The sequence below is a fragment of the Stegodyphus dumicola genome, chromosome 11 (genome assembly GCF_044657685.1).
Source record: "Stegodyphus dumicola isolate Sdum_Otavi_A_Nest chromosome 11, ASM4465768v1".
NCBI classification, from domain to species: Eukaryota; Metazoa; Arthropoda; class Arachnida; order Araneae; family Eresidae; genus Stegodyphus; species Stegodyphus dumicola.
The window spans coordinates 120,395,934-120,417,577 of record NC_140778.1 but is presented as its reverse complement, the minus strand read 5'-3'; the positions used below and the strand labels follow the sequence as shown (position 1 = coordinate 120,417,577).

Genomic DNA, 21,644 nt, shown 5'->3' with positions numbered 1-21,644 from the left:
GACCTATAGTCTACAGTTTTTCGTGAGTTTCGTTTGTCAGTAGTGGCAAGTAACTGATTTGAAGTCTCAGTAGCTGTGCTGCATCAGTTCCTTTTCGATAGCACTAAGCACCTATGTACTGCAGGGGCCGTACTGCAAACAAGACCTCTCTCGTGACGTTTGCTACGCATTCCATTTGTTTGAAATGTTCTCCAAAGCCTTGAAACATAACTGTGGCTGACGTCGAACTTCCTAGCAATGTCTATTATTTTTCGCCCTTCTTAAAATGTTACCAATAATACGGCCACACATAAAATCATCTAACTGACGTCGGGGGCACATACGGAAAATTGAAAGTTCATCTATGCCTTAAATTTTATGGTTGCTATCGCTGCTATTGTCATCTGTCCTTAGCAATTGTTCACCAGCATACAAAGGCTGATAGAAAACATTTAAAATTGATTCTTTCACATTGCTTAATTATCAAGGAGTCGGCAAATTTACACGAATGTGCAATAGTTCCGGCGGTATATGTTTAAATCACAGTCAGATGGTTCTACGAAACGTTTATCCATTTTTCTTCGTTTTAGTGGGTTATATCTTCATAGCGTTAATTGGACGATTCTCAAAAAGGCGTAATATATTGTCTCATATCAGTCGTTTTCATGTTTTGGCGTTTCCTCTTCATCATCTGAAGACAGCCTTTTTCTGTGCAGCTGGGAGCTGTGCACTCTCAACTAGATAATAATTTACGGGTTGAGAATTACAAGTGTATCCAAACTGTACGGAGGATAATCCAATGCTGCTTTTTGATTTCACTGTTTCTTCAACAAATCTTGTCCTTTTTATGGCTAGACTCAAATGGATTTTTTAAATGTTCACTTAACATCATGTTTATATTTTGTGATCATTTCATAGGCATAAAAATATCCAAAGAGCTTATTAACAGAAATGAATAGTGGTTTGGAAGATAAAGAATTCTAGTGTTTTCAAAGTATTTGGCTATTATTTTGACAGAAGATTATAATGGACGAATTTGCGATCTACATACATCACAATCGAAGTAAAAGATTTTATATCGTCTCAAACGGTTGAAGAGTTCACCAGCAGATGTGCATCTGTTATTGCATCTGTCCTTCTGTGAGACTTTTGGGTTTCAGTACGTTGGAAGAAGGTATGAAGTAAGGACGTAAACTCACATAAGGTAATTTCAATCATTTCCCAACAACCAAATTTGTACGAAAAGCAGCTGATGGAGAAAAGTGAAAACGAAAATAGAACTGTTGCGGAGGATAGAAGTGAGAGATAAAAAAAGCTAAGGTATAATTTTATTTCTTTGGATAATTACAGAGTATATTATCCTTTTGTTCGGTGTATATAATGGGAGATAAAGCTCATTAAAATTTCGAGCCGAAGCAAACGATATTTATGTTCGAAAAGGAAAAAAGCTTCGATAGCTAATTAATCAACTATTTAATCACAACTTTTATTTGATACTTCTAAAGCTTTACTTTAGTAACTTGAAAAGATTATCTTCTTTAATTAAATAAATTAATTACAGCATAATTCTTCCCAAATCTTTCAAAATTCTAACATTTAAATTTTTTCACACTTCATTCTTTTTCTCTCGACGGTAGCATTATATTTTCCCTTTGTTGCGCCTTTTGATTTCCAGATAAATATGATTGTATTTTCTCTCAATTTTGCGAACATATTTTTTTCTTAAAGAAGAGGAATCAATATCTGATTACCATCAAAATCAACAGAATTTTATTCAAAACCAGCTTTGTATTAAGGTTGCTTTTTTGCTTAATTTTAAAAATACTTAAGTAGTTTCAACATTATGTAAATTCGTTATGGCAGAATTTTCATTTCGCAATTTTATCTTTTAAATCTGCTCAACATCAGAATACACGGAAGTGCATAAAGTTCTTATACTTCTAAAAATGTTACTCTTATATGCTTACATAACATAAAAATAAATTTATGTGCATAAAAGTATTACTTTATTATTTTATTTGCAGTACATAAAATATTACTTTATTATTTTATTTGTAGTACACAAAAACATTACTTTATTATTTTATTTGTAGTACACAAAAATATTACTTTATTATTTTATTTGTAGTATTAATTTATTATTTTATTTTCAGTACATAAAAATATTACTTTATTATTTTATTTGTAGTGCACAAAAATATTACTTTATTATTTTATTTTTAGTACATAAAAATATTACTTTATTATTTTATTTGTAGTATTACTTTATTATTTTATTTTCAGTACATAAAAATATTACTTTATTATTTTATTTGTAGTGCACAAAAATATTACTTTATTATTTTATTTGTAGTACATAAAAATATTACTTTATTATTTTATTTGTAGTATTACTTTAATATTTTATTTTCAGAACATAAAAATATTACTTTATTATTTTATTTGTAGTAAATAAAAATATTACTTTATTTTCTAATACGATTTGATTCGTACTTTTCTTTATGTTTTCAGACGCATGTGATAGTTATCCATGTATGCACGGAACTTGTGTGAAAGTTTTGGGAAAAGGAGTTGCCTGCGAGTAAGAAATTGATATACATTATGTGAATTCCTAATTTTCATTACGCTTAGAAATAAGATGTCTTACAAATACATTAAAGATAAATTTTCCTTGGCAATAAAACTAATTTCAATTCAGCTCTTTTCACTAGCTCGTTAGAGAAGGCTTGAGTAATCCGAATGAAATAAGAAATGCTGATTGTTAAAACTACCTCCCAGACGGGATAGTGTTTAGTGACTTTCACTCCTTATCGAAGGTACGGGCTCTAATTCCGGGGAAGGCCTCGATGTTTGTAAATTTGTAGTGTCTTTGCGGCATGGGAGCACTATATCATGGACCTTATAAGAGATAGACTAACCCAGTGGGCGGGGCGCGCGTCACCGACATGTCGGCAAGAAAGAGTAGGGACGATCTGGTTTACTTTAACACTGAAACCTATAGCGTTTGTATCACATAAGACTTTTTAATTATTAAATGTGATACGTTGCATAGTGATGAGATTATGAAAGCCAGTTTTTTCCAAATAGGATTTAATATATCTCATTAAAGCAGTTTTTACAGCATTTCGCGCATTTTTTTTTCACGCGTAATTCTTGTACAAACATCTTTACTTTGGTAAAACGGTAAAAACTCTAAGAACAAAATTTATGAACTTAATTTTGCGTAAAAATAAAGTAAAATTAAGTAAGATTAATAGTACGCGACGCTTTGAAATAAATAAGGTAAAATTAAACAAGATCTGATAATTTTTTTAAAAAAAATTTAATGAATATTTTCAGGCAGTGATTTTCCAAGTTATAATAACATTACAAAACGATCATATTTTTTGATTATATGATCATTAAATTATTAGCATTAAAGTGGATTAGTTATTTTAATAATTCATAAAATTCGGAGCATACAATTTTCTGAGTGTTATGAAGGGAAAGAAAAAAGATAAAATAAAATATAGAAGTACTCAGATTTTATATTACCCCCAAAAGGAACCTTTTTTAAAGTTTTGTGTGCTACCTATATTTGTTGAATATCATGTTCTTCGCCACATACAGTTGAAAACAGCATATCTTTAGAATTTACGCACTGGAGATAAAACTCTTATTTTCCGTACAGTGCTCGCTCTTTGTTAATCAAAATTTCTTTAAAGTTTTACAAAATATGAAATAGATTAAAACAAATTCGAAATTCGGCCGTCCAGATGCCCATGTTCGGGTGGAGGATTACATTATTCAAAGTTGTCACATTGCGAGAAACATACATGTATTCATGCAGATTCTTCATTATTTAATTTCTTTACATATAATACAGGGCGATAATATTTGGTAACAACAATTTGCAAGGAGACATGGACATTTATAGTAAAACAGCGTAAAATGCCGCTTCGAAACTAACAGCCTTTCTAGGCTACCGCCGCTTTGGGTTAAAAAGTTAAATTAACATAAATAAAAGAAATCTTATGCAAAACTAAAAATAAATTAAAAAAACTAATCACTATAAAATACAAGCAAAATTAATTATTACGGTTAAGTACAATTTTAATATTAGAATTAAATGTATAAAAGTTTTTATGGAGTCAAAAGTGTTTATCACTATGATGTATTATGAAATATAACTGAAATAAAATTCCTTTATAGAAATTGTGCTATAATACTCATCTATAATTTTAAAAGAGCAGCACAATTTAGAATTTTAAACAAAACTTTCAAAAATTCGTGTTTAAATATTTTAGTATTTTTTGCTTATTTACACCAATGAAAAGCATAACAATTGCAAGAGAAAATTGCTTGTTTGAAATTTTCTATTAGTTCAGATTTAAAATATTATTTTCTAAAAGATGTAGTTACAAATTTCCTTACAGCATACGAAAAGCTAAAAAAATATCCAGCCCTGAAAGCATACAATAGCTTTATAATTATTTGGAATGTTAATAATACTTGATAAATATGCTAAATTTTTAAAAATCAATCTCAACTTCGAAAATAAAACTATGTAGAAATTCTAATTTGTGAAATGAGGCGCTACAACCAGCTTTTTCTTGACAATTATACACACTGTAATATGCATCCAATGTTAAATTTCTGGAAGTCGTCCCTACTCCTACGGATGTGATCAAGGTGACAGCCGGCAACGCCTCAGACGAGGGAGAAAACCCGTTTGGGTTAGTCTATTTCTTATAAGGTCCATGCGCTATATATGCAGGGTGTTTCAGCAGATCGGTTACAAAATTTCAGGAGAGATAGAGTATGCCTATACGATGGAAGATCACACATTAATGCATGGTCGGAAGAGCTTTCCTGAAACGACAGTTGCAATGCAAAACAGAAGAAAGGAAGGAAACGAGGAAAGAAGAAAGGAACAGGGGGAGAAAATATGCTTAATACTCTTAGTGCAACAGAAACAAAGAAATAAGAATAAAAAAATCAATGATTATCATCAAAGAAGGTGCTCGAAATTACGACCACGTAACTTGATGCAGATTCAGATCTCCGGCGTATGGAAGATCTGATGTTCTGGAATATACCGGGGGTATCCCAGGATTCCCCAGTACTGCCACGATGTGTGCCACAAGTTCGTCATCAATGTTAACGGTAGCTTCATGCACCAGTGTCTTGAAGTACCCCAGAGGAAGAAGTCAATACAAGTCAGGTCAGACGATCTTGCTGGGCAATGCACCAGACCTCCCCTGCCGATCCCATGTAGAGGATACGTTTTGAACGTAATTAACGTAATTTCGACACTTTCTTTGATGACGATTGTCTGTTTTTTGTCTGTTTTTGTTCTTAATCCTTGGTTTCCGATGTATTGAACATAATGAACACATATTCTCACCGATTTGCTGAAACAACCTACCATATATGACGAGGCGTGTCCTCTTACACGGTTTGGTGGTAGGGCAGAGAGGTGGAAGATCCTTGATAACACCAGGTGCTCTCCCTCAAAATTGGGGTGAAGTAGATGTCCAACCTCTTTGAGGCTAATATTAAAACTTCCATGAAGTGCGGACTCAAAATAACACAGCTGTTAAAAACTTAATAAATAAAATACTTGACTAACTTATATGTAAATTAGAACATGAAAATATTAAATTTGTAACGTAACATATTTGAAGTGCTTACACAATATACATAAGTGTTTAAAAGACCAAAATCTGGAGAATATCGATATTTTCTGGTGAATGTTATGATCCACATATTCGCTTGGTGTGTGTGTCCAAAATGTTTGCTGCACCGGGAAATATTGACATTCACCATGCACGGATGGTAAATGTTGAATATTTTTCTTTTTTACGTTTTTAAATCATACTTTATTCTTAAATCATATAATATTGAATGATAAAATAGGAGAAAGCTTAAGTAACGACACACGGAAATAAACTGTTAAACTTCAAATGAAGAGTACGTTCTAAATGAGAAAAGAAAATAACACCAATAGTAAACTTATTTAATTACGTCGTTGACGTTATACAATCTTATTTATTGCAAAAACGATTTAACTCATATTTTACCAATGATCGAAGAAATTGAAATTTTTGTTTGAACTTTCTAATTTTGTTTTATAAATAGATAAGAAAACATAATAAATTGAAAAACTTACGAAAATTTTATTTTGAGTTTAGGGGTTGACCATAGTACTATGGTCAAATCCAGTGCTGTGAACTCACAAGGCATTATTTTCTTTCAAGCATTTTCTTTTGAATAGAATGAAAAACCAACTCAAACATAAATTAATATTGCATTTTTTACAAATTGTTGTCGGTTTCCTGGTACAATTTTTTAATTAACAACGACGCTGATGCCCATCAGTGTTTTTGACAATCACGTGATCAGTTCGCATTTTCAAGAAGTCGGATAATGCTGTGTACCTAATTTTCTGCCTTTAATGTTCCTCGGTATTGATAATCCCAAATAGCTGACTGTTATAGCCCGTCGATATTCTAGAAGATCAGGAAAATCTGTTGTGCTGAATAATTTTGTTAACTTCCAGGACGCTACTAGTGCAGTTTCAAAAGCATTTAGGAATGGTGGCCAGTACCACTTTTTGCCTTGTACAGAGAGAAAATATGCCTCCATATAACTGTCAAACAGATCTACACCATTCTTGCATTTATTATAAGAAGTGTCACATGTTGGCATATCAACTTTCTGTCTTCGACATTTTACTCTTCTTTCTACTTTTGACTTGCATCCTATAACCTCAAAATTTGTAAGCACTGATACTACTCTATTATTGTTCCATCGAACCGCTGGTATTTCATTATTTTAATCGAATTTCTGATCAAGTGTGCGCCGATCTATCTTCTTCATTAATTTGATTGATTTCAGTGGACAATTGGCCATCTCGTTTTCCTTACACATCCAGTAGGAAAAAATTAGTTTTTTTCAACTTAATAAAAAGTCCATAAGATGTAAAAAAATCATGTATATGTTATGCTTTCACAATTGATAGCAAAATTTCTACCGCAGTATTTGATAGAAGCTCTCTCTATTTTTGAGTTTCCAATGTCTTTTGTTTCTCATTTTTTCAACAATCAAATATGTATTGCCCTGTACAGTTCAAATATGGGTTAAACTGTTAAGATATTTTGAATTGCACCAGAATCCCTTGTTTTTACAACCCCTTTCTGTCTTCTCTGCTTTTGGTTTCGAATTCCACCGCAGTATATCTGTGCTTGTCGATATACGTTACTGATGATCCGTATGTTAAGGAATATAACCAAATATTCGGTCTTTCACTGATGTATCACGATGTGTTCACCGATGTGTTGACATTCACCGGAGAATGACGATATTCTCCAATTTTTATGCAATAACATACACGAAATGAAAAGCTAATATTCTTAATAAGTTTTACTTTTTATATTATTCATATTTAATTGCAATTTTTTTAAAAGTCATCAAAAGTATAAATTTATTATATAGGACCTAGAGACCCATACATATACATAGTAATAAAAAATAATCTTCTGTTCTATATGGTGATATTTTGTATTCAAATGTGCTGTTGCAAAATTCTATTACGCGGTCAAATAATTTTTGAGCACTTTCATTTTCTTTTACAAAATTATCTTAATAAAATAATGCAGTTTTTATCTTTTATAAAGTTATCAATTGGGCTGAAAACTGCAGAAACGGTATTTCTCGTAGTAATAATCTAGTAATTTCCTCTTATGATAGCAAAGTATTATATAATAATTTATTTTTAATAATTAATTATTCGTTAATTTTTGTAATATTTCATTTCATTTCAAGTATTTCCACAATATAAAAATGTATAACTTAAACAAAAATTCGAAGCGTTTCTTCTTAATTCAGATTAGGATTAATACCAATTTTGCTGTTTAAATTCTCCAAACATATTCTACAGAATTCATTTGATTACAATACGAATGTTTGAAATAATTATCATACATTTTAAAAATTATCAATTTAGAAGTCTGTATTTGCTTTTTTAAAGTACAGTACAATTATTAAGTAATATGCGCATTGATCCTATTTATACGTACCGTAAGATGCAGTTACTTATGTTACGAACTATTTCTCCAGTTTTTAATTCAAATTACACTGGTGTGCAAAACTTAAGCAACAGGTGTTCTTTCTGCCATAACTTCACGAGAAATCATCTGAGAGACATGAAATTCACAAATGAGAGACATTATTTTGTATTTAAACGATGAAGAAAGCATAGTTACGCAAAAATGAAGACTACGCATACAGTATGGAATCAAACAAAAAAGAGTTTATTGAACATATATCTTGTATAGACAATCAAGAGTATCGTTACACTTGATTGTCTATACAAGAGGAAGAACAACAAGCAGATGTTCGTTAGTATGGGATATGCCCTCTAACTGCCATGGTTGCTTCGCAATGTCTCTCCATACTCAGCACCAGATTGTCCAAAAGATCTTGTGGTAAGAGTGTCTAATCCTTAATCAGGATATATTTTATTTGTTGGGTGTCCCCGGAGAATGTAATCGTGACGGAAGGTGTCTACTACAAGTACTCCATGCATGTTCTATGGGATTTAAATCAGAGGAGTACGCTGGTCAATCCATTCGAGTGATATCTTCACTTTCCAGTATCTTCTGAACAGCAGGAGTTCGATGTGGGCGTGCATTGTTACTCATAAAAACAAAGTTTGCTTCAATGGCACCTCGGAACAGATGCACACGGGGAAGGATTACCTCCTGCAAATAGAGACCTCCGGTTACAGAACCTCTCTCGAAAGCGTGGAGCTCTGTCTGCTTGAACTCCAGAACCACCGTAACGGTCTCTTTCCGTGATGTTACTGGAATGAAACCGTATGCCGACCACTCTCCAAATCAACTGGCGTTGAAAATCGCTTGTGGTACTAAAACGATTCTTATCCGTAAAGAGGACAAGACTCCATTGATGAGATGTCCAGTTTTTGTGCTCCTTGAACAACTGTAGACGGTGGCGCCGATGGCCAAAATGAATGCAGCTTTCAGAACGGCGAGCGAATAGGCCACCTTTGTGAAAACGTATAGACACAGTAAACTGCAAAACTTGTCGCTCCGTTGCAGTACGCAGTTGGTGATCTATGGCGCTTGTTGACTGGTTTCGGGCTCTTTTCGCCTGCAAGGCAATATATCGGTCACCCACAACAGTTATTTTCCTGGGGCGGCCATCACCGTCCTTTCTAACGGCTGTACCTACGATTTAGAAGGATTTCCATGCGCGCGAAACGGCACATTTGTTAATTCCGAACGCTTCAGCTACACTAGTAACACTACGACCCTCCTCCTGCTCTCCGATCCTTCTTCCACTTGTGAAGTCATCCAGGTGATTTCTTCCAACCATATTTCACGAAAGAAAGAACTTGCACTTGCAGCGAATGTCTTTATTTGCGTCTTCGTCCTTCCTTTTATTGTAGTCTAGAGTTTTCTTTTATTGTAGTCTTGAGATTTCCTTTTATTGTAGTCTTGAGCCTTCCTTTTATTGTAGTCTGCCTATGACGTTATGTTCCTGAAATTTGAATACGCATGACCTTTCTACTGAATTTCGTGTTCATTGTACTGATTGTAAAAAACGCCCTTTTTGCAATTTTATGGCTATCTAATCAAAATTTACATTGTTGCTTAGGTTTTGCACACCAGTGTAAATTGTATGTGTCTTACGATTCATCTTTTAGTTAAATAGATTCTTTTGAATTAAGGATTCTTCCTTCAGTTTATTTGTGGTTTGCAATATCTTTTGTTACACCTTTAGACGATTTATCAAAAATATGCTCTAGTAGCTCAATGTAAATTTTTAAATATAAATCGAATAATAGTAAATCATTTCTAATATACTGATATTGCATATAGATTTCTTCACACATACTGTTAATGTAAATATTCATGTATACTGTTCATGATAATTAATTAATTTTTCATGCTTATATCGTTAACGCTAATTTAACTTTCAGATGCGAAAATAACTATAGAGGTATATTTTGCCATATTCTAGATGAGAGGAAAGATGGTATGTGCGTCATTTATTTATTTATTATTTGCAATGAGTTCCAATTACTTTTATGCATATGAAATATTTGATGCTGTTACAGAGCTTATGGAATTCATCATTATCGCCTTAGTAACCATAACACTGAAGTGTTAAGTCGCAAAATGCTAAGAATTGTTTAATAGTTCTACAGAAAAAATCTGATGTGATACGACCTGACTTCCTTGTACGGCATATACACATTAAATTATACACATATTTTGTTGCATTTTATTTAACTTATTTCCTCGAGTTTCATTAGGGATATATTTTTCACTCACTTCGCGACAAGGCAAATATACATATAGACTCAAAACATTTTCATTAAATATTAAAAAATATACAAAAATGTAAAACACCAAATACAGTTAAAACAATTAAAAAATGTACAATTAAAATTACAATTTCTACGCAAAAGCAAGCAATTTGTTATGGAAAATTCTTATGTATTTTTGTTGTATATAATTAGTTCGTATTATTTTGCTGTGCATAATGTATTCTTAGTTATTATATTATTTTATTGTGTTTAATGAATTTGTATTGAGCTTATTTTAAATTAATGTATAATATTTAATATTGTTAAACCTTACGGCAAAACTCCCTTAAGTTTGGCTGAATATGTGTTACAGTTAAAAGGGCGCGGTTGTATTTCCGTTTCTCACGCGTAGGCGTCTTTGGAGGTTAGAGGTCACTGTCCAGCTGCATTTTCCCCCTTTTTTCGCGAAGGTTGAAAACACGTGTTTTTCTCGTCCAGAGGAGAATAGTTCTAAGGGGCAGCGATATTTTGACAGAGTTATAGGTTGGAAACATTCTTCTGTTGCGTGGGAAAGAAAGGGTCTGTCTTCTTGTAGAAAGTTCTGAATTTCTGAGAATTTCAGTGGCGATTTATGACCTTTCTTTTAATTGGCGAAAGGGAGTCCTAGTTTTCGTAAGATTGGCTAAATTTTTTAATTTTAGTGTTGTTTGAACCAATAGTAATTTTGAGGCGTTTCTTGGTGTGGGTAAACCGAGGTTTCTTAAGCCGTTGCACGGAAGGCAGGGAATTCTTTTTTTGGACTTGAAAAAAAAAGCGATTTGGAGAGAAGACTTTGAAGAGATTTTTTTTTTGGAGCCTTAGGGGTTTGCTACTTTGACGGCGGCTCCTACGGGGCCGGCCGCGGTCAGTGAGGTGCTGAGATGGTGCGGAGGAAAACGCGGCGGTTCTGCCGTGGTCGACCGCGGTATACAGTTTAAGTTTTTATCTCCGAGATTTCTGGGTACGGAGGGTGACGGCGGCAATTCTTGCGGCCTATTATTTTCAATTTCGTCGCTGAGATCTCTTTTTCCCATTTGTGGAACAGTCTGAACTGCTCGTTCGTGCTGGAGTATCTATTTTGCTTTAGAAAAGGTGGAAATATGGAAAGTCGTCATCGCCTGAGGTCTGCTTTGGTCTTTTGTCTCCAGTTTCGACCTCTTTCTCTTATCTTCAGTGGAACTTCGAAAACGGGAAGATGATTGAGTGAAAGTGCTGCTTAACGGAGGAATTTGAAAACTTTAAACTGGAACTATGAAAAGGCTCCGGTTCCGGAAAACAACGATGAAGATTTAGTAGTTATTGTTTCGGTGTTTTGAAATTGGATCAATGAATTTGGGCAGCTCCCTGATTCTCTCAAAGTTGGTACGCCGATTTCGTGAGTGACTTTTTATTTTGATACATAATCTTTTAAATTTGGAAATGTTTAATACTAAAGCAAGAGTTGACATGTTAAGTAGATAAAAATTGAATATTTTTAACAATTTCTAGCTGAGAAAGTAATTTTTTATTTAATGTTTAATAGTCAGAAGTCAATTGAACTAATTGGAGGAAGTGAATCTTTGTTTTAATGTTTAAGTGCTATGTTCAATATGTTTTATTCTAAATTAGTTTTTTAAAATGAGTTTAATATTCTTGAGTTCCTGCTTAAAATGATTAAGAACTGTGACGTGTTTCCCTATGATTTTTGAGTTAATGAAATAATGTTTAAATTGAGATTGTTATGAAAAGAAAAAACTATGAGGAACTTTAAAAGATTTTGTAGGGGTAGTCTGGCCAGCTATCTTAAGTTATAATGTGTGGGAATTTTCAATAAATGTGTTTATTATCTTTAATATTGTATGTTTTTTTTTTTTTTTTGTGTGTGTATTAATTGTGGTCTACTGTAGGTCACCCATGTGATCCTATCGGAAACATGGTTTTTCAACCGAACCTGGGTAATTATATTGCGGCAGTAGAAAAAAATTAATTTTAGTTGGTGACTATACGATCGGTTTGCTGAATTTATTTTGATTTTGTTGAGTAAACTTCTTAATTGTGAGATTGTATCTTTCCCCGGTGTTTTGAAGAGTTCTGTTTGGTATTTGAAATGTTAAAGTTTTAAGGCTATCTCTAGATTTTGGTATTCAAATTTATGTGTTTTCAGGTTGGAGATATAAATTAGTTTTAATTTAGTGAGAGATAGCCTGTTAAAGACTTTGTTGTGGAAGTGCATAATTAATCGTGATTCTACTGAAACACCAGGGAGGATATCTTTCTTTGTTGTCTTTAGATTTTAAAAGTTTTGATTACTGAGTACAAAGATTAGTTTTTAGTAGTAATTAGGGTTTTTTTTTTTTTTTGTCGCGGCACCAAGCAGTCAGTTGTAAAGAGATAAAGGGTTAAATGAAAAACTTAATTTTTTTTTCCTACGTAACAAATTCGCCCAGGGAACAGGAGGGCAGTTTTTTGTGTGCGCAAAACAGAAAGCTTATTTTAGGTCCCATTCGGCAAAAAGGCACTGAAGTTGGTGCAGAAACTGACTAAATTCACTATTCAACTAAGAATTTAAAATGCAAACAAACGGAGACTTCGTTCAGCTCTGTACCACTTAAAGAGGTTTCAAATTGTTGATCACTCTACAACAATTTCATATACATTAATCAAAGGCATAAAAAAACTTAACCGGAACATAACAACAACATATTTCAATCACTTAAATGTACAACTTACCAACATATAAGAATTAAAAGAAATGTGAGCTCACCGAGCCGGGTAACAGGTGAACATAAATATATGCTTTGGTGTGGCTGATTGCAACAACAAAGCGAGGTGCACAACGACATGTTACAGCAGTCGCACACACAAAATTTCAACGTTCTGAAGCTACTCTTTTTCTAGTTATGCGAAATGCATGCATACATCTACGTACGTATGTACGCACAAACATCACAAAAAATTCTTTTCTGAATCCATTTAAATCCGTTTTACAATCTGTTTCGGGAAAATAGTTCTTTATTCTGTCTGTACTTACAGATGTCACGGAAAAACATCTTTCAAATGAAATCGAAATATGTCAGAATGGATATTTTCGTTGAAATATGATACCCGATATTTATCGCGATTACAATACTTCCTTTACTTCCTACAAGGACGTAATATATTTGGGAAAAGAATTTTGTAATAAATCTGAGCTTTTAATTATTTGCTATCTTAAAAGAGAAAACTGTTATTAATTTTTCAGCATTCCTTTTTTTATTAATACAATGCATGTAAAATTGTCAATAAAAGAATCTGAAGAAAAACCGAGCTCAAACATGACTTTTAAAGCATATTCTTTAATATATAAAACACAAAGGCTAAGGGAATTTTTATTGTGTTGTGGTAATTCAAAATTTAGATTTAGTAATTCTGACAAACAAGTCGAACTTGCCAAATTTACAGCGATATATTAGATACTTACATTAAGCTACAAAATATTTCAATGTATTTAAAATTTTCATCACAATATTTATAATTGGATAGTTGTACTAATGTTCATGCAGAACATGTATGTCATGTGGAAATGTATAAAATCTGTCAGGAGAAAATCTGGATTAAATGATAATTTCAGGGATTTCTCTACAGAAAGTAATAGTTCTTAAGTTAACTAGTAATGCAATCTTCCAGAAGCTTGCAGATAAAACAAACATTGTGATATAGCTGAAAAAAGGATAAACTAATCGCATTATTTTCTGATTTCTCGTTACTCAGACAGAAATTAAAATTTTACTTTCCGGAATACGCAGATATTTTAATTGAGTTTTTCGCTATATTTTCCTTACTTAACAATTACTCTCATATTTTCAATTATGTTGGCCAATGAATACTCTCATTCTAAGAAGTCCATAAAAGGAAGTACCACAATACCATAAAAAGTACATAAAAGGAAAACCACATAAAAGGAAGTACACACTGATAATAAATATTATACGCTACTGAATTTTAACCCTCTGAGCGCCCAGGGTTTTCACTAAGAAATTAAAAATTTCCCAAAACTACTATGAGAACAAATAATTTTTTTGATTTTATTGTAAAACCTCTTTTGGTATTTCATACCTGGATTTGTTTTCTTTTTATATATTGCTTTAATTTCTTTGACATATTTTAATATGCACGTATATATACGTTCCTACAGATATCACAAAAAAGCAATAATACTAAGTAATAATATATAAGCAATAATATAAAACTATATAAGCAGTAATATAAAACCAATAATACGGCCTTGCCGTATATAAGCGGCAAGGCCGTATCTTGCCGCTTAGAAGAAAATTTATTCTGCAGCTTTCTAATGAAATAGTTATTTGTATTTTATATGTATCCAAGATTTCTGCCTTCTTGTAGTTAATCCAGAAAAATCGTGATTTTGGGGAATGCAATTTGAAAGCATAATCCTTATGAAATTTTATATTTCCATTGAAAAATGACAAAAGAGTTCAGTAAAATGTACTAAAACTTTAAAGTGCTCTAAAAATATGAATAAAAGGGCAAAAACTGAAAAATTAAACAAAAAGTTCAAAAAATTATTTCTTATAATTTCGTAAAATAGCCAGTTTAATTTTAGAAAATATGCAAATATATCGATATCCGAGCCCTAATTATAAAAATTTGTATCCGATTATTTCACTGATTTAAGAAGATTCGTTTGCTATATTTGACTGTTAGAAGACTGCTAGCTTTAGAAAAAATTATTCCATTTCCAGCAAAATGCCTATTTATGTGTAAAGAAAATTCCATGCAAAATATTAAAATGAACTAGTGCTTTTCTTATTAATTTATGTCATAGACAAAATTTATGCGAACATTAATCCTTGAACTTCTTTGCAATGACAGTCATTTGTCTAATAAATAATATTACAGGTGGTGTGGTGGTGTATTTAATTATGGCAAAGCACACTAGGGCTATCTGCTTAAGGGGAGGCATGCCTTCGTGGAGGACTTTCTAAGGGAAACTGGCTCGTAAACACGTTACACATGGGGAAAACCACGAAAACACCCATTCAGCCAGCCCGTTCGCGGGATTCGAACCTCAGACCGAACTACCAGTGTTAAGCGACTTTACCGCTCGGCCGCTGAAATAATATTATAGAGTCATTACGAATTTTTTTAAGCAGGAGATGTAAATAATGAGCAGTGCCTTCGCCGGGACTGGAACCCGAATCTCTCTTATACGCTTCGAGTGTACTAACCGTTACAACACGAAGTTATGCAAAAAAAGGAGGGAGAAAATACCCCTTTTAAGGGTGACTGGGGATTAGGGGATCCAATCGCCAAATCCTGCTGATAAAGAATCATCATCCACCACTTTTTTATTTCAGACGCCAAAGTAGAGACATTAGGTTTTTCTTTGAAGCAGGAGAGGTGAAAAATATACAATGCGGTCGCTGGGACTCTCGAATGTCAACCTGGAGTTCTCGAATATGCGCCGAATGTGCTAAACGTTACACCACGAAGGCATGCAGAAAAGAGGGAGAAAATAACTTATATATTTCCCCTTTTAAAGGTAACTGGGGATTAGGGGACCGAATCGCCAAATCCTGGTGGTGAAGAATTATCATCCACCATTTTTAACTTCGGGCGCCACTGTAAAGACATTAGGATTAAGACACAATAAGATTAGACACAATAAGACACATTAGGATTTTTTTAAGCAGGAGATGTGAAAAATGAGCAGTACCTTCTCCGGGACTCGAGCCTGGATCTCTCGAAAACACGCCGACTGTGCTAACCATCACACCACGAAGGCATACAGAAAAGAAGGAAAAAATACCTTATAATATCACTTTTAATATTAATTAATAATGTATAATGCACATGTCCAGAGAAAGTATAATGCTCTGAAGGAGGAAAAATTATTATACTTGTAATTGGCTTAGTGTATTTTTCTATCATAACTTGAATTGAAAACTATTACACATTCTTATGTATTGTCTAATAGAAGGGTGTATTTATACTAAATTGATATTTTAATTGTTACTTTTACTTAAGGTATTTGTACGATTTACTGTTATATATATCTACATACAATTAGTTGCAAATTTTTCTTTCTGTATCGCAGGAACGAGAAAGGAAATAATACTTCTGGCTCTTTTTGGAGGCTTACTGTGTGCGATCCTCATTGTACTCTGTTTGCTCGCTTGCATATTGTGCAGAAGGTATGAAATCCATTTCTGTCCATGATTCTATGAAGTCCTCGACCATTGCTTCTAACTTTCCTTTTTGTACTTATAAATAATCCCAGGTATAGAAGTTAGGAATGTAAAAGTCAATTCTAAAAAATTTCATAAGCGATGAATATAGAAACTTTCTTTTTAAAGCATGGAATCATATTGATATAAAAGTTTGATTTATGTGTTAAGAGCATGAAAAAGGTTCATTATGCATGCAAAGTGTGTCTTCAGTAAAATATCTCTGAAAAATCTTTGATTCCTTACATAGCTACGTAGCTTAATATACAGTGAGTGTTTACATATTTTTAAAACGATTTCGGGGCCTTTTAATTAATGCTTAAAATGTAGAGAGTAGTTTTTTAAATGCTTGATCTGATAGCGTTTTTTTTCATCGTAATTAAATCTGCATCGTGATTTCTATGATATAAAGGCATATCATAAAGTTTGCAGGGTTATCGATTTCCATTTCTCTTCCACTACTTTTCACCGCTACTACTGAGTCGTGAGACATGAGACTTTTCAGAAATACGTTGAAATGGTATATATACGATAGCTGCATCAGTCTTAATTCTTTCAAGGAATGCAGTGGTACTTTTTGAAGCATGACTTGTTGCTTTGTCTCGATGAAGTTTCAGTATTTGAAAGTCTTTGAGATAAAGAATTGGAGTTTCTTCTGTAATGATCGGACGTAAAGATTTCCCCTGCAGGAATGCAGAGTTGATATTAATATTTCTTTCTGCTTTCCTTATTTTTAACTTCCCATTGTAAGAGAATCCTGCAACAGGCATAAACCCCTTACTGAAACTTTCTTTGCATTGACGAAACCAGATTAAAATTTAGTTAAACCAGGTTGTACATTTTTTCCTTCGTTTTCGGTAATAAAGAACTGTTTCTTGTTGCAGTCATTCAGGAGAGCTCTTGCTTTATCAAGGGTTACAAAATATTTCCCTTATCTTCTGCGAAACAATTTTCATACAAAGTTCTACAAATTGGTCTGTGTTGAGCCACGTCCTTAGAAAAAGCTGGAGAAAATTACAATTTTTAGCTCTTTTAAATTCACGGTCTTGGTTTTTTATATTATTTTTCTTCTACAGATGTCTTTAAAGACTTTGCACCTGATTTATGCAACAGCGGATTTCCTCTTGTTACTAATGATTTAACTTTCGAAACATTAGAAACAGCACCTAAAGTTTTCGGTATTCGTTTGGAGTCTTCTTTCTTTGTAGAAGGTAATGACTAATAATTTTTCACTTTCCGATTAATAATGTTTCTTGTCTATCATTTAGAAATTTAATATCATACATTTCATATAGTTTTTATATTACGGAACAGGAATATTTATCTTTGGGAAGCGCAAAACCACATCGTTCAATTCCCAACTTGTTTATATGCGAGTTTATTGCAACGCGAATACATTTAAAAGCAGTAGACGAATGTCGTTTCAAATAATAATCCTTTGTAAGAAATATGTATTACAAAACATTTGATGTTCTAAATTGCTTATCTAAATGATTCTAAAAATGTGCAAACACTCTCCGTACATTTTAACATAACACAAAATTCAAAACAAGATCACAACATAATAAAAGTGTTCGCTTAAAATTTCCCCCATCTTATTTCATCCTTTTATGTTACATAATATCATATACATGTTTCAGTTTAACAATCATTCTGTCTCATATGTAGCCTAGGACTGATTCGAACATGTTTTGGAGTTATTAATAAGAAGTTAACACTATGCATTAAAATTAACAAATCGATGAAAAGCAATGGATTGCCCATATATTTTAGACAGAAGCTTGAAGAAATGCAATATATGCGGTTATAAAATAGAAATAAAATTAGGCTACCATAAATGTAGCAAAAAGTTTCCAATTCACAGCATGAATCAAAATTTCCTATACAAAATATTTAAATCTCAAAGTAAGTCTGATGTTTACTAACAACAGCGTATTTGTATAGGAACAAGTTCCCTGAACGACACCCAGAATTATTAGCAGCTGAAAATTTCGGGAAGCCGGGAGAAACAAAGGAACACAAAGAAGGTATTTCATACTTAATCAGCCATGTTTTAGAATATATGCTAATAAATTGTTTCCATATACATTCTCAGGAAAAGCTTAATATTTCAAGCTTCATAGGCTTGAATTGGCGAATTTATGAAAAACGGCCAAGCCGGTTGCTAGAGCATCTGGCTGACTCAACTACACTCATGCTGAAAACCAAAGTCAGACTTAAGGGGTTGTTTTTATACAGGTCCTTTGAGGTAATCCAGTGTCGGCTAATTTTAGATCATCCAATCTATGGGTTTACCAATGACTACTGTTCCACAATGCTAGTAGAGTTCCCTTCAGGTATTACTCATCAATGCAGAAATATACAAGAGCCAAATAGTACTGAAATCATATGCAACGAGCTTTTGGGGCAATATTATACAACCTTTTCAGCAAGGTCGCACCCAAATATATTTTATAAATACACTTATCTAGCTCTGATGGAAGAAAGTATTGCTAGGCATCAAAACGACAGCTCATTATTTTTCATGACCCTAAATGTGCGCGTTGTGAGTAAAAGTTACTAACAATATGAAAAAGCAACATCCACTGTGAAGAAATCTTAATCTGAGCTATCGGTTTCTTCAGATGAGTTTACACTAAGCCAGCCTTTGAATCCAAAAGATTAGGATGTCTTCTGCCAACAATAAGCGGGCCTTTGCATCAATAAAGATGTAAGCAGTTCTCGTACAATGTTCACTTCGTATTGAATTTAGATATATTAAGTGTCATGCGATGTAGCTCACTTATTAGTATGCGTTGTAAGTTCATTTTGTTATTTAGAACCGTTCCTTCCAAAGCAGGTACGTATAATTTTCGTTTCCAACTGCAGTTCTCCAAATGAATGAGTTTCACGCAATCTCGATTAAAAGGTAGGCGGCTGCTGAACGCTGATAGTTCGGTCCAGACTTAAAATACTGGCGAAACGACTGGCTGTATGGGCGTTTTCGCAGTTTTCCCCATGAGTAATGTGCTTACAAGCCACTTTTTTCTCACCGAAGTAACCCTCCTTATGGGAAGGTAGCCCTAGAGAACTTTGCCATAATCTAATAAAACAAACCAAAAATAGACATTTTATGATTAGACGCATATCGGTTGAGAAACATTTACTACACTATGGTGGCAGACATCGCCAATTCTCTCTTATTGCTCCGTATGCTAATCGCATATCCACCGTCTCGGCATTCATGTAGGTGTTCATACCTGTAAAGACCTATGTTATACCAGCAAAGTAGATCGCTTAGATTAGTAATCTATTTTGCTCAAGTAGTTTAGTTTGGCTTATTTGAATATGGCACACTCGAAAGCTATTTGCCTAAGGGAAGAGTTGCCTTCGTGGAGGTCTTTTTAAGAGAAATTGGCTTCTATGCATGTTACTCATGGGAAAAATCCCGAAAATTCATTTTTGAGCAATTTAGAGCAGTTTACTACCTTCTGAAGCTTGTTATTTGACTGAGTTTGGAATAACATTTTAAATGATTTTTGCTCGTCTGATTTACTGATTTACTTAACCAGTTAACTATAAAATCATAGCACTCAGCAATGCGCGACTGATAGATTATATCATACTTGATTGTAGCATATAATCTCACATAATTCCTTAATTAAAAACTTCCTAAAAACTTAAATCTTTACACATTAAATTTAAACTCCTTCTTTGCGATGTGTTGTTTCCTTTACTTTGTTGAAACGAATACCATAGTTTTCTTTCTGCAGAGAACATTGAAAACGGTTATTAAGGTCATAGCTGTGATTTAATGGAACATATTAATAGTAATGGGAACATATTAAATAAAATTTCTTTCACAGGCTCTGTGGTTTTCAAAAAATATATTAAAAATGTAAGTTATAAAACTATTTATTGAACAAAACAAGTTTAGAGTCTAATTGCGAAAGAAATAAAATTTAAAAACAGAGGAAATATTAAACATCTGAAGGTCAAAAGGACAGAGACGGCCTTTCATTCAAACAAGCGCAACCGTCCGAAGCGGCCGAGAATGCGATGTTGTTTTCTTTCCTCCCGTAAGCTATGCAGCAGCAGGTGCAGTTTACCCAAATGCGTTGCATCAGTTTATTTAGGACTCTTGTCCGAAAAGGCTAATGGAAGCTTCCTTGCTAGGAAGTATAAAGGATGTCCTTTGAAAATGAATTACACCTCTTTGGGTGTTAATAGACGGGAAGAGGAGGAAACGGACTGACGGGTAATGGTCGGGGGGCAGGCTTTTCCGTATTTTAAGCATCCACGTTGTCAAATGCTTCGTTTTTCTAAGTGTTAATATCAGTTCCATACCTATTTTTCCATCATATAAATATTTTATACCGTAATTTGTTTAACATATTTTTAATATTCCTAAACAGTTATAAAAAGTGCACAGTAATGCACAGTATATTAGTATAAAGTGCAAATATGGCTGAGTACAAGTACTGTTTGTATTAAGTGACTATTAGATATTCTTTCCTAGAATTCATTATTAGACAAAACTATGTTCATTATTATATTAAAATAAGATTTAATTTTTTATTGCAGTTTATTTGATTTTGTGTAGCTACATCTTAAGACAATTTTTCATTGTATCAAGTTAAAAACTATAACATTTATTTGAATCCGTTACTTTTCTATTGCAGGAATTTAAGAAATGAACTGGAATGGAAATCCGCAAGTTTTTCAATGAAAGCATGAAAAAAACTGAAATATATTTTCTCACCTGATAGTTTAATTCTATTAGCTCAGGATATTTTGTCGCTTTTGTTGCTGAGCAAAATCATAATAAATTGCTGAAACGTATTTTAATTTTTCATAAAAAATTTTTATTAAATGATGCGTAATTTGAAAAAAAAAATTAATTTAAATAACTTTGTAAATTTCATTACATGTGATATAATTAATTATGAATTGAATATATGACGATATATCGTAGAATCAATTTTAGGCTCGCTAAAAAAAATATCGTCTTCATATTGGAGCTATGAACTGAAAAGATTAGTCAAAATAATGATGATCGGTGATCTGTAAACTTTGTTTATTCCTAAAATTGTATCTTTTTGGGATAGTCATCAAAACTATAATTC

General features: G+C 32.9%; 1 protein-coding gene across 1 annotated transcript in view; it reads left to right on the top strand.

The window, feature by feature from the left end:
* The window catches only part of LOC118206096 (uncharacterized), a 70,152-nt gene extending 48,792 nt beyond the window's left edge, over positions 1 to 21,360 (top strand). Inside the window, exons 15-19 of the mRNA XM_085826351.1 lie at positions 2,491 to 2,560; positions 9,965 to 10,020; positions 16,410 to 16,506; positions 18,484 to 18,566; positions 21,201 to 21,360. Of these exons, the coding sequence (XP_085682477.1) occupies positions 2,491 to 2,560; positions 9,965 to 10,020; positions 16,410 to 16,506; positions 18,484 to 18,566; positions 21,201 to 21,208 (314 nt within the window). The 3' untranslated portion in view covers positions 21,209 to 21,360. The remainder of the gene's footprint in view (positions 1 to 2,490; positions 2,561 to 9,964; positions 10,021 to 16,409; positions 16,507 to 18,483; positions 18,567 to 21,200) is intronic.
* Positions 21,361 to 21,644: the final 284 nt, after the last annotated feature.